General features: G+C 35.7%; 1 protein-coding gene across 3 annotated transcripts in view; it reads right to left on the reverse strand.

Annotated features, from left to right (window-relative positions):
• Positions 1–12,264, reverse strand: part of Ppp4r2 (protein phosphatase 4 regulatory subunit 2) — a 45,997-nt gene that overhangs the window by 14,104 nt on the left and 19,629 nt on the right. For 2 of the 3 annotated variants that reach the window (XM_077106195.1, XM_077106193.1), the window contains one exon: positions 3,569–3,739. The exons of the other annotated variant lie outside the window; for it this stretch is intronic. In XM_077106195.1, coding sequence (XP_076962310.1) covers positions 3,569–3,739 — 171 coding nt within the window. The remainder of the gene's footprint in view (positions 1–3,568; positions 3,740–12,264) is intronic. 3 annotated transcript variants of the gene reach the window in all.

The raw sequence follows: 12,264 nt of genomic DNA on the forward strand, positions 1-12,264 counted from the left end.
TTTCAGGGGGCATGGCCTTGGTCTGAGTCAATGGATGCCCTCTCTTCCTCCTCATTACTCCAAGCAGAGGGCATAAAGAGGCAATAAAGATCTTGTAACTGACCATTCCAGTAAAAATGTTTATTTTGTTTATTTTAATTTTTGGTGTTTCTTGCCTAAAAAGTAGTAATTTCAGTTCTGGGGAGTAGCTATAATTCATCTTTTCCTATAAAATTTCAAAGTTCAAAAGTAATTGGAGGAGGGGCAACTGGGGATTGAACCCAGGGGTACGACCACTGACTGACCCACATCCCCAGCCCTATTTTGTATTTTATTTAGAGACAACCTCTCACTGAGTAGCTTAGCGCCTCGACTTTGCTGAGACTGGCTTTGATCCTCCTGCTTCCCAAGCTGCTAGCATTATACACTTGCATCACCACACCCAGTTTCAAAAGTATTTTAAAAGGACAAAACAATGACTTTAAAATTAAAAGAACTTAAGCACTTGTTTGTATAATTATTCAATGTCTTATAAAACCAAATACAAACAGAAACCCTTCCTTCCTATAGCTATCTGTTGAGTAAGGACTAGGCTTGGGTACTCACTCTCCCAGGCCTCCCCTGGAAGGTGCTGCCCCCTTCCTCCAGGAACCTACCATACCAGCAAACAGGAAATTGGAAAACCTACCAGAAAAGAGGAAAAAATTTTTATCTGACACTGTACTAAAGTAATTTTGGATAATGGATAAGCTTTTTGTGGCCAAATACTATGAAGAATTTAATATAGTGCCTTTACAAACTAACAGCAAAAACAAAATGATAAAACAAACTTAAAAATAAAAATCAGCAAAAGAAAAAAGGGATTATGAAAGAGCAACTCATAAAAGAGCTACCAGCACATAAAAAGGAAGTTACACATACAACCAAAGAAACAAGTACAAAAACATACCCAGAATTCCAATATCTGCATTTAATACTCACGGAAGCATAAATGAACACATTGTGAGGTAGAGTACTTAGAGTACTCTAGAGTACTTAGAGTTTCTTAGAGTACTAAGAAAAACTTCTAAAATTTTAATTTATTGTATATGACAACAGGATGCATCACAATTCGTATTACACATATAGCGTATAATTCTTCGTGTCTCTGGTTGTACACAAAGTAGAGTCACATCCTTCGTGTCTTCATACATGTACTTAGGGTAATGATGACCATCGCATTCCAATCTTTCCTACCCTGTGCCCCCTCCCTTCCAATCTCTCCCCTTTTCCCCCTAGAGTTCATTTAATCCTCCCATCCCCCCTCCCTGCAGCATATTATGAATTAACATCCTTTAATCAAATCATTCAGCATTTGTTTTTTGGGGATTGGCTAATTTTACTTAGCACTATATTCTCAAGCTCCATCTACTCACCTGCAAATGCCATAATTTTACTGATAAATTAAATTTTAATTGAGTATATGATCTTATCTAACAATTATAATATAAGTCACAAATACCAATAATCATATAGATATATTCAGTACATGACATTCACCAACAAAAGACATGAATAAGAATGTTCACCGTAAGCACTGCTCATTAAGGTCAAAATATAAATGCCCACCACCAACAGGGACGGGGTGAGTAAACTGTGGCCTTGTTGCTATGAGGGAAAACAATGCAGTCCCTTCAATTAAGTACACAGAAGTTGCACTGATTATAAAGAAGATAGCAAAACTCTTCCAAAAAGAAACTACAACTAGCATGTAACTTGATTTCATTAGATTCTTTTCTTTGGGTATCTACTTCTACGACATTGGGGATCTATTTAAAAGTATGAACATATACCACTTCTGTAATTTCAAACTTAACCTATTACAAATCAAAGGACACCCTCAAAGTGGTTTGAAAAGAACCAAATGTTTCTTAAGTATTTTTTAAAAATTAACTTAGAAGTTAAATTAAATTGAAAAGATTATAGACATGTTTTAACATAACACAAAGTAAATATAAAGTGACAGTTCTTAGCCTATTACTGATTTCTACTTGATTAAGGGTAAATAAGTCATAAACTGTCATCCTGAAAAAGAGAATTTTAAAAATTTAGGTTCAAAATACTCAGCTCAAAGATGAAAAAAGTTTTAAAAGCAATTATGTTTAAGTATGCTTAGGCATTTAATGACTGTTCAAATCATTTTCTGAAGTAGATGAACTGCTTGTTTTACAACTAAGAAACTATAAATATTTAGATTACTGAATAATCTACATAAGGCATCTCATCCAACTTCATTTTAAAGTATTAAAAATGATATTTGCTATTACTAATTCAGAATCACAAGTAAATGAACTTAGTATGCACGAAGCTGTGGTATAATTTGACTTGTTTCACTTTAAGTCTTATTCATAGTAGCCACAATTTATTCAAAAGAAAAGTCACTATAATGTCTAAATACTTTTTATTTGTATTTACAAATATCTCAAAAATATTCTTATCTTGAACACATTACAATTCAATAATAAACCTCATGCAACATATCTAATACATAGGATATGGCTTCTTCTAGATATTTACTTTCAGAAAAACAGTTTTAATTCAAACTGGTAAGGAAACACATGATTACACAATTTCAACAGGACATAAGGGTGCTCAGTCTCAGCCCTGAGGCAAAGGCTAGACCAGGAACCTCAAAGACCAAGCCATGACACCTGCTAGCCCCAAAGTCAATGCATAAGCGTCAGACATTTAAAGCAAGATTCCTACAACTTAAAAAATTAAGTTACATGACATTTAGTCAAAAAATTACACTTTCTTACTTAAAATTCCATGTAATTCAAGCTATTTATGTTATCTAAAATTACAATCAAAACCATTCAAATAAAACCTACCTCTAAATGATTTAATGGTTAGCAGAAATACAATTTATTACACTTAGTATTGTCATTCCACACTCCACCTTGTTCACATCAAACAAAATACAGCACAATTCAAATTAACATACACTTCCTCCCCTCAATAAAGGAAAACCTGAAAATATGAAGTTCTAAAAGGAAAGAATTAAAAATGACAGAATATGAGACTCAGCATTATTTTTAAAAAGATCACCTTTATTTTAGTGCCGTATGTCGTCAGGGTTTTTAATGTTTTACAAAAGACTAAAACTGGTTACTTGCTAGGAAAGAGAAAGGACTCAAAAATTACCAAATAAAAACTGATAAGTAGAATAATTTTATAAATTGGTATTTTTCATTTTTTAAAAATGTGGCTTCTCTTAATGATACACAAGTTCTGTACTATGTATACAGACTTTTAATTCCAAATATATTATGGTAAAGAAAAAAACATAAAACCATTTCCTGATAAATAAGTATTTCCATTGTGTTATACCTAATTAACTATTATTCATTAAAATTGGTTAAAAAATATTTTAAGGCTGTAAGCATTTTCAGTACCTGTAAGCTAAAAATCCCCAACTACTTACTATCAGTTGCTAGAGACATAGAATTCTAATATATAATCAATTATAAAATTATGACATATCAAAACTAGAAGAAAAAAATTAAGTCCTGCTAAAAATGAAACCTTTAAAATGATATTAAGTGCATACCCATTAAATCCAGTGACAATTTTCAGAATTCTTTCCTTCATTTCATCAAAGGGAATATATTCAACATTAGGATTAGGAGGACCTCTTGGTTCAGGAGCTGAAGTTCTGAAATCATCCATCACTTTCTCCAGTTTGAAAATAAAATAGCCTTTAAATTGAGACCATTGAATCCTATAAGCAAAATAGGAAACAAAATATATAACACCATGTAACTTCAAAATTCTTGGAGTGCAAAGCATAAACCCAGAATACACTAACTGAATGAAATTCAAATGTAAGTATTACTGGGAATGACTTTGCTCAAAAGCATGCATCAAGCATGATCAACATGCTCACAAGCTCATATCCTATTCTACACAATTCCCCAACTCCTCTGACCAAACAAAACCAAAATCTGTGTAAAAATTTTGAAATGCACTAACTCTGGAAGAAAGCCAACAGGGTGCTAGGTTTTTTGAGTATTTGAACAGTTTGATTTTGACTCTCCCAAAACAAAAGCAAGCAGGGAGGTACAACTACTCCACTTAAGACAGGTCAGAAAGTAATTTATACCATAATCTCACAGCATCCAACAATAATGCTCCCATGGACTATTAAGGTTTTAGTCTTTAAACTGTTAAATAACAAGTTTTATTTTTTCATTTCTTTGTAGTGAATATTTTCAGGCTCATTTGTCATGATATATGTTTACATCATTGATATCCACTCACTCAGTGTGACTTAGTAAAAATACATTATTACCTATATTGATTTTTTATTGTTAATATACAGAATTAACATAAGCACTTTTTAATTCTTTTCCCCCTCAAACTTCAATACTAAGAGGGAGTTTTATGGTGACTCCTGTAAGAATACCTAAATCCCAGGGGATGCCAAGTCAGGGGTGTCCCTATTTCCCCAAGCAGACAGCACCACCATCAGCAGATCCATTTCTTACACTGATTACACAGAAGTAACGGCAATGCTGCTAACCCATGACACTTCTGTCCCATCCAGCACCCCGACAAACACTAGGACAGCAGTTTCCAAAATGTGATCCAAGAAATCAACGCCTCAGCTGTTAAGAAAATGAGTTGCTTTCCCACTATGTATTTTTCCCCAGTTCTTTTTACTGTTCCAACTGGTTACCCATGACAGCAGAATGCACTGTAAATCACTGTACACGAAGTACAGTCACACCGTGATGTACAGTCATACATGTACCTAGGATAATGATGTCCCTCTCGTTCCACCATCTTTCCTAGTCCCATTTCCCCTCCCCTCCCCTTTGCCCAACCCAAAGTTCCCCCATTCTTCCCATCCACCCCCACCATTACACATCAGCATCCACATATCAGAGAGAACACTGGCCTTTGGTTTTTAGGGACTGGCTTATTTCACTTAGCATAATATTCTTAACCCCATCCATCTCCCTGAAAATGTTATATTTTTATTCTTTTAATGCTGAGTAATATTCCATTGTGTATATATACTACAGTTTCTCTACCCATTCATCTATTGATGGGCAATCTAGGTTTAGCTATTGTAAATTGGGCTGCTATAAACACTGATGTGGCTGTGACCTTTGGGTATAGACGGAGGAGTAGGTTGACATGTGTGCTGATGGTGCCAAGAAAGGGTGGGGGTAAAGTTGATGGCAATTTAGCATCAACCAAGACATGGAACAAGACTGAACTAGTGGTAGTACTCATTGTACTCTTTACCACAAATTCATTGTGTTGTTAATAATAATAATAATTATTATTATTATTATTTTGTGTGTGTGGTGCTGGGGATTGAACCCAGGGCCTTCTGCATGCAAGGCAAGCACTCTATCAACTGAGCCGTATCCCCAGTCCTCATAGTGTTAATTAAGGGGGGAGAAAAAGGGGTTTCACTTAAAAATGTAACAAAGAAAAACTAATTTCAATGAATACACATCTTTTTAGTATTCTATGCATCAAAATCATAAATGCACACATAGTGCATATGTGCACACTACCTACCAAAGTTGCACGGAGGTCTTGGGAAACAACCCTGAAGCAGAGGCCCATCTAAGCTACCTGCTCTTTTTCACAGAAGGCCATTTCTACATGGAAGAACTACCACGAAGCCAGTGCTTCTTCAAATCAGGATGTGTGAATGGGTTTCTCAAAAAGCACCAACTGAAGTGAGCTTGCCATTTCAAGAGAAACTGACAAGATTCGTTGTGAAAAATAAAACTTAAATTTCTAAGCCAGAAACTCAAAGTCTGGGAAATTAAAAGTCTGGGAAATTTTTTATTCTTCACCATGAGCTCGGAAAGTTCCTGATATATTCCCCAAATCTTTTAAAAGCAATCAGTGTTGACGTAAAAGTAGCACCAAAAACATGAGAACAATGGACCAGTTTCTGTTTGGGTGGATGAAAACATTCTGGAAATGGCTGGTATGGATGGCAAAACAACACCGTGGTTACAACAATAAAATTTATGGTATGTATGTTTTACAATAAAAGTCTTAAAACAGGCAAAAAATTGATTAGGCATTTCTCTAAAGTAGTTATGTATGAAGCATATGAAAAGATATTCAGCATTGTTATCTATTAGGATGCAATGCAAATCATAACACTGTACAATGAGATACCAATTACAACCCCCAGAGGGACTATAACAAGAGATGAACACTATGTTCTCGTGACAACCTGAAGAAACTGGAATGTCATACATTGTTGTTGGGGATGTGGCACTGTTTTGGAACATACCTGGGCAGTTCCTCAATAGATTAATGGGTGAGTTGACATGTGATCTAACAAGCTCACTCTAGTAAGTGAACAAATTATATGGTATGTAAATGTTACCACAATTATAAAAGAGCCTGGTGAAGAAGATCATTAGAAGCTACCTATATGAAAACATTTTTCCTCCTTTCTCTAATTTGTTTTCAAATGGGGAATGAAGTTTAAAAAGGGAAGGGAAATTTGAGGTTAAACAAGGAGAAATGGCCAAGTATAGTGATGCAGGCCTATAACCCCAGCTACTCAGAAGCTCAGGCAGGAGCATACCAAGTTCAAGGGCAGCTTGGGCAACTTAGCAAGACTGCTTCAAAATAAAATTTAAAAGATAGGTCTGGGGGAGATGTAGCTTACCAAAATAGTGCTTGCCTAACACATGTGAGGCCTTGGGTTCCATCTCCACCACTACCACCAAAAATAAACATATATATATATATATACACACACACACACACACACACACACACACACACACACATATATATCCAAATGCTTTCTAAAATTTATCTAAAAATTGTATAAGATTTCCCATATTAATTTAAGTAATACCAAAGCATACCAAGAAATGTAATACTGAAATAAGCCTTATACTTTACATTTCAAGTTAAAATTTTTTCTCTTTCTTTGAAGGTTTTTTTTGGGGGGAGCAGGTGGAGAACAGGGATTGGACTCAAGGGTACTTAAACACCTAGCCCATTTTATTGAGACAGGGCCTCACTAAATTGCAAGTTCCTTGCCTCAGCCTTCCAAGGTACTGGTATTACAAGTGTGTGGGAACAAGGCCCAGCTTTTCTTTACAGTTTAACACACGAAATCCCAAGTTGTCAAATTATGTGAATATTTCAATGAAATCAACACCAGTGTATAAAAACAGGCTGGAGACCATAATCTAGACTTTATACATTTTATTTATATTATTATATCATAATTATTATACTAACAAATTATATACAATATTTGTTTTTATAAGTGCTTCACACCTGGGACCACGGGACAAAATAGGTTAATAACTACCCACTAATTTGTAACTATAAAATTTATAATCACAAAATTTATAATTTTATGAATTCAGATTACCTTATACACAAGGATCCCTTTCCTCCCCTATTCATTTGGTTTAATAATCATGGTATCCAAGAAAGCACACATTAATAGGATAGCCACATAAGAAGGAAAATTATGAGGGGCTTCAAAGACTATGATACTAAGTCATGAGACAGGAAGAATTAAGTCCCATAAACTGATAAGTTATGTACACATTGTATTTCAACTTTCACAAGTATTAAAGTTCGATTGAAAGACACAATTAATGTGATACTATGCTATATGCCAATTTTTAAAAGAGCCTCTAGAACTTGAGGACCCATCTTTTTTGTTGGAGTACAACTATCTGATGAAAACAAAAACAGAAAATGCTTCCCTAAAAAGTATATAGAATTTAGGAAAACAGGACACGAGGCAATCAACTAAAAATTGGCTAATAAAAATGATTTTCTTAATAATGTACTCAGTAGAGGAAAAAAGAAAACAAATCTCAGTTTTCAATATGAAAAAATTATTCTAAACAGATACTTATGAGATAAATTTTCAACTTCAAATCAATTTCTCTATATAAAATATTCCTCCTAAATAAAACACACATTCACAACTTAAATCTACTTTGCTGAAATACCTCAAGAATTTACTGAAACTCACTACCCATTAATTTTTCAAGAAATCCCTCCCTTTGCCTCCTTTTTTTCTTTTTCCCCCAATTTTCTCCTATTTTGTTTTTTCTCTTCTAGGAAAGCAAAACTCCTAACACTAATAAATATATCTTCCGGCTGAACACCATACCGAGCTCTTCTTTTCTTCTCCACAGGAACTCTATATTAAACATGTTTCCCTAACAATTCTCTAAAGATTAAGATATTTTTCAAAGGCTCCAGGACAGACAGATCTATCTTTTCTTCCCCCAGCTGATTCTACACTGTAGTGGCCAGTGGCCACAACATTAACTTACTGTCTCTAGACTGTTTCAATCTATTAAGATTATTTTCTGGGCTGGGAATGTAGTGCAGTGGCATAGCACCTACCTAACCTGAAGAAGCACCTGGGTTCAAGCCCCACCACCACCTCAAAATTAAACAGCCAAGACAAGTAAGTAAATTTCTGCAATCAGCCCAACTGCATTCCACACAGAACTGAAGGGAGGCTAAAGTGAGAGCAAGCAGGAGACCAGGAAAAGTCCTACTACCAGTTAATACTCCAAAGTATAGTGAATACTGCACCATCTGTAAACAAGGAAGGGGAATAGGAGAATGAGTGAAAAAAGAGAAATCTGCAGGAGCTGATCACTCATGAAAGATAACAAGAGTTATAAAATAATCTCTAAAAGGAAGAGATTTGAATTAGGAGACATACAACATCAGAGAATTCAGGCTAAAATTATGGCTGAGGCGATCAAATTTCAAAAATTTAATCTGAACACTGGATTAAATAAGATTGGCAAAAAAGCAAAAATAAAAGAGAATTGCCTGCACAAAATTCTGACATTGTTTTAAAATAATAATTTGAAAACACAAATGAGCCCAAAAAAACATTTACAAGGAGGGACCCAAACAAGAGAAGTTTCCTCCTACATTATCATATTGTATCACATAATATTTTATTTGCTGAACTTAAAGGGGACTAGGTTCTATCCCCATGATATCAAAATCCTTCAATGTAAGGCCAGGCACAATGGCACACACCTGTTATGAGGATCGCAAGATCAAAGCCAGCCTTGGGAACTCAGTGAGACCCTGTCTCTAAATAAAATACAAAACAGGTCTGGGGATGTGGCTCAGTGGTCAAGTGCCCCAAGTTCAATCCCTGGTACTACTCCCCACCCGCCAAAAATCCTCCAATGCTCATGGCTCTTATATATTTGCATGTAACCTACAAACATCTCCTGTATGGTTTCAATCATCTCTAGATTACGTATACTAACTGATACAATGCAAAGGATATGTAAATCACTGTTATACTGCACTCTTTAGAAAATAATGACAAGATAGTATCTGATGCTTATGGTTCTGTATTTAACAATATACCTTGAATTTATTCGTCATTACCTAAGCTAGTTCCTTCTTTTTCTGGCTGAATAGTATTCCATGGCAGAGTAATGAAGTGAGAGGGTTTTAACAGTATGTTCTAAATCAGAAAGTAGAGAAGAATAGATTGTTCTTTGGAAAAGATAGTGATTAAACTGTAGGTGGTTAACAGGAAAAAAAAAAATAATAATGACACGAGAAAATATCCAAAGGCTTCACACCTGTGGATTCAACAAACTACAAATCAAAAGAATTCAGGGGAAAAAACTGCAGCATGCACACATCTGGACTTACCTGTTATCACACAAGAACCTACCCAAGGCTTCCATCTATCTACACACCAGGTTCTCCATTTGTTCCCCTGCTCAAGAGCTGTCACACAAGCTGTCCTCCACCTTCTCCTGTAAACATCTACATCGACTTTCTACAGATCATTCCCGTCGTATAATATTGCTATTTTTCCCACCTTGAAATTTTTCTTTGGGGCTGGGGATGTGGCTCAAGTGGTAGCGCGCTCGCCTGGCATGCGTGCAGCCTGGGTTCGATTCTCAGCACCACGTACAAGCAAAGATGTTGTGTCCGCCGATAACTAAAAATTAAATATTAAAAAATTCTCTCTCTCCTCTCTCACTCTCTCTTTAAAAAAAAAGAAATTTTTCTTTTTCTTTACTCCTTCTTCCCTCCTAGTTTTCATAAAAATAAAATTTCCTCTGTAATAAAATGTCTGTAAAGAGCTCTCCCTCCCAGTACCTCTCAAATCCACTCCTACCCAAGCTTTCAGCCCCATCACTAACCCTAATCTGCTCGATCCAGGTCACCAACGACCTCTATATCGCTCTACAATTGATGGTCAGTTCTTGTACGGTGAGTAGCTCTAGTTAATTATATACAGTCAAAGGATTGCTGCTCATTACTCTCCTGGGTTTTCTTTTAATCTCCTGAATCTTTTCTGCTTGCTTTTCTTTTTGTTTTCCCCAAATGTTTAATGCTGCAGCATTTAAAAGCTCTATCTATCTATATTTGGTGATCTCAGTGAGTATGGAGGTTTTTAATACTATCCATATCCCCAGACTCATATCTTCAACCACCCACTCCATGTCTCCACTTGGCCAACTAATACTCAACGTGTCCAAAACAACTCCTGACTGTTCCCACAAATTGCTCCTCTCACAGGTATCCCCCTCTCAGGTGTGAGGAAATACCACTCTTCTGGTTGCTTAGGCAAACTCCTGAGTCACTACTCCTTTCTTTCTCTCACATACCACACCCTGTCAGGAAATCCCATCAGTTGTGCCTTCAAAATATATGAAGAATGTGACTAATTCTTACTACTTCCTGCTACCACTTAATGCAAACATCTCTCATCCCTTAATCTGAATTCAAATAACACCTGCATAGCACTAGGTGCAGTTTAGTGGTAGAGCACATGCTTAGCATTAGGCCCTGGGTCTAATACCCAGTATGAAAAAAAGGAAAATCAGAAGAAAAAATAAAATGACCCATGTCTGGCTTACTTTACCTAAAACATTTTCAGCACCATCACAGAACAATTATTTCAAAACTTCATTTTGGTAAGGTTGTTGCTCAAAAATTCGAAATAGCTCTGGATTTCACTCAGAGCAAAGGTCAAAGTCCGTACAATGGTCCACAGTGTTCTCTACACAATCTGTCACCCTTTATCGCCTCCTCTGTCAGTCTACTCCAGCCACAGTGGCCCTCTTCTTAGGCTGTGAAAAGGCTGAGCACACTCTTACTTGTGCTGGAAGATTCCTCTATCTTAGTATGTTCTTTTTATATACACATGGCCAATTCCCGTATTTCCTGAATTTTATTCATTCAAATGGAACCTTCTCAATAAGGCTTGGCCTGACCACCTTGTTTAAAACTGCAACTACCTCTCTACGCTCTACTCTCATTCTCCTTACCCGTTTTCTTGTTTTTTACACCATCTGAACAACCTACTAATATAATAGGTAATGTATTTATTATATTTTCTATTGCCTGCACATTTATTCACCAATATAACAAGTTCCATGAAAAAAGTCTGGCAAAAAATAAGTGCCCAATAATTACTTAGTGCTCAATTAATTATGAGTAAATGATTATACAAAAGCCTACTTTGTGTGAATAATGTTCACAACCCACATATAACAAGGGGGGAAAATCCTATAGAAAAAATTGACACTTTCCAAGCAGAGTTGGAAAGTATTATAAGTAAAACTATTTTAATTAATAACCCAGGGTATACACTTGTACTTTAGTTGCAATGCATAATATAATAGCAAACACTTATCAAAAATGTCTGGCAATTTTCTAAGCACTTTAAACATATTAATTCAATTCTCACCCATCTATGAGTTAGCTGGTAGCATTAACCCCATCTTGGAAACTCTGTCTTAAATAACCGGCCCATAACTGCACAATTTGTGAGTGGCAGAACCAGGATTTCAATCAACATCAAGGCATTTTGGTATCAGAATCTGCCTTCTTACTACATGACATCTTTTTTCTTTCTTTCTTTCTTTTTTTTTTTTTTGGTGGTCCTGGGGTTTGAACTCAGGGCTTTGTGCAGGCAAGCACTCAACCAACTGAGCTATATCCCCAGCCCAATATATGACATCTTAAAAGCATAAGCCAAACAAAGGTCAATGTAAAATATGCATCTGCAAGCTGTCAGTGATGTGAAAACATATGAAGAAGTCTAGATGCCTTCATGGAGCTCACAATCTAAACAAAAATACCACCACAGCAAAATATGTGTATAACAGAAGTAATTACTAACTTCTATGATGCATTAAGTCACACCTAACTCAGAATAAAGGAAAGTCTTCTAAAACAGATGGTCTTTAGCATAAACCTTAAAAGATGAGC

This window comes from Callospermophilus lateralis, chromosome 20 (genome assembly GCF_048772815.1).
Source record: "Callospermophilus lateralis isolate mCalLat2 chromosome 20, mCalLat2.hap1, whole genome shotgun sequence".
Lineage (NCBI taxonomy): Eukaryota > Metazoa > Chordata > Mammalia > Rodentia > Sciuridae > Callospermophilus > Callospermophilus lateralis.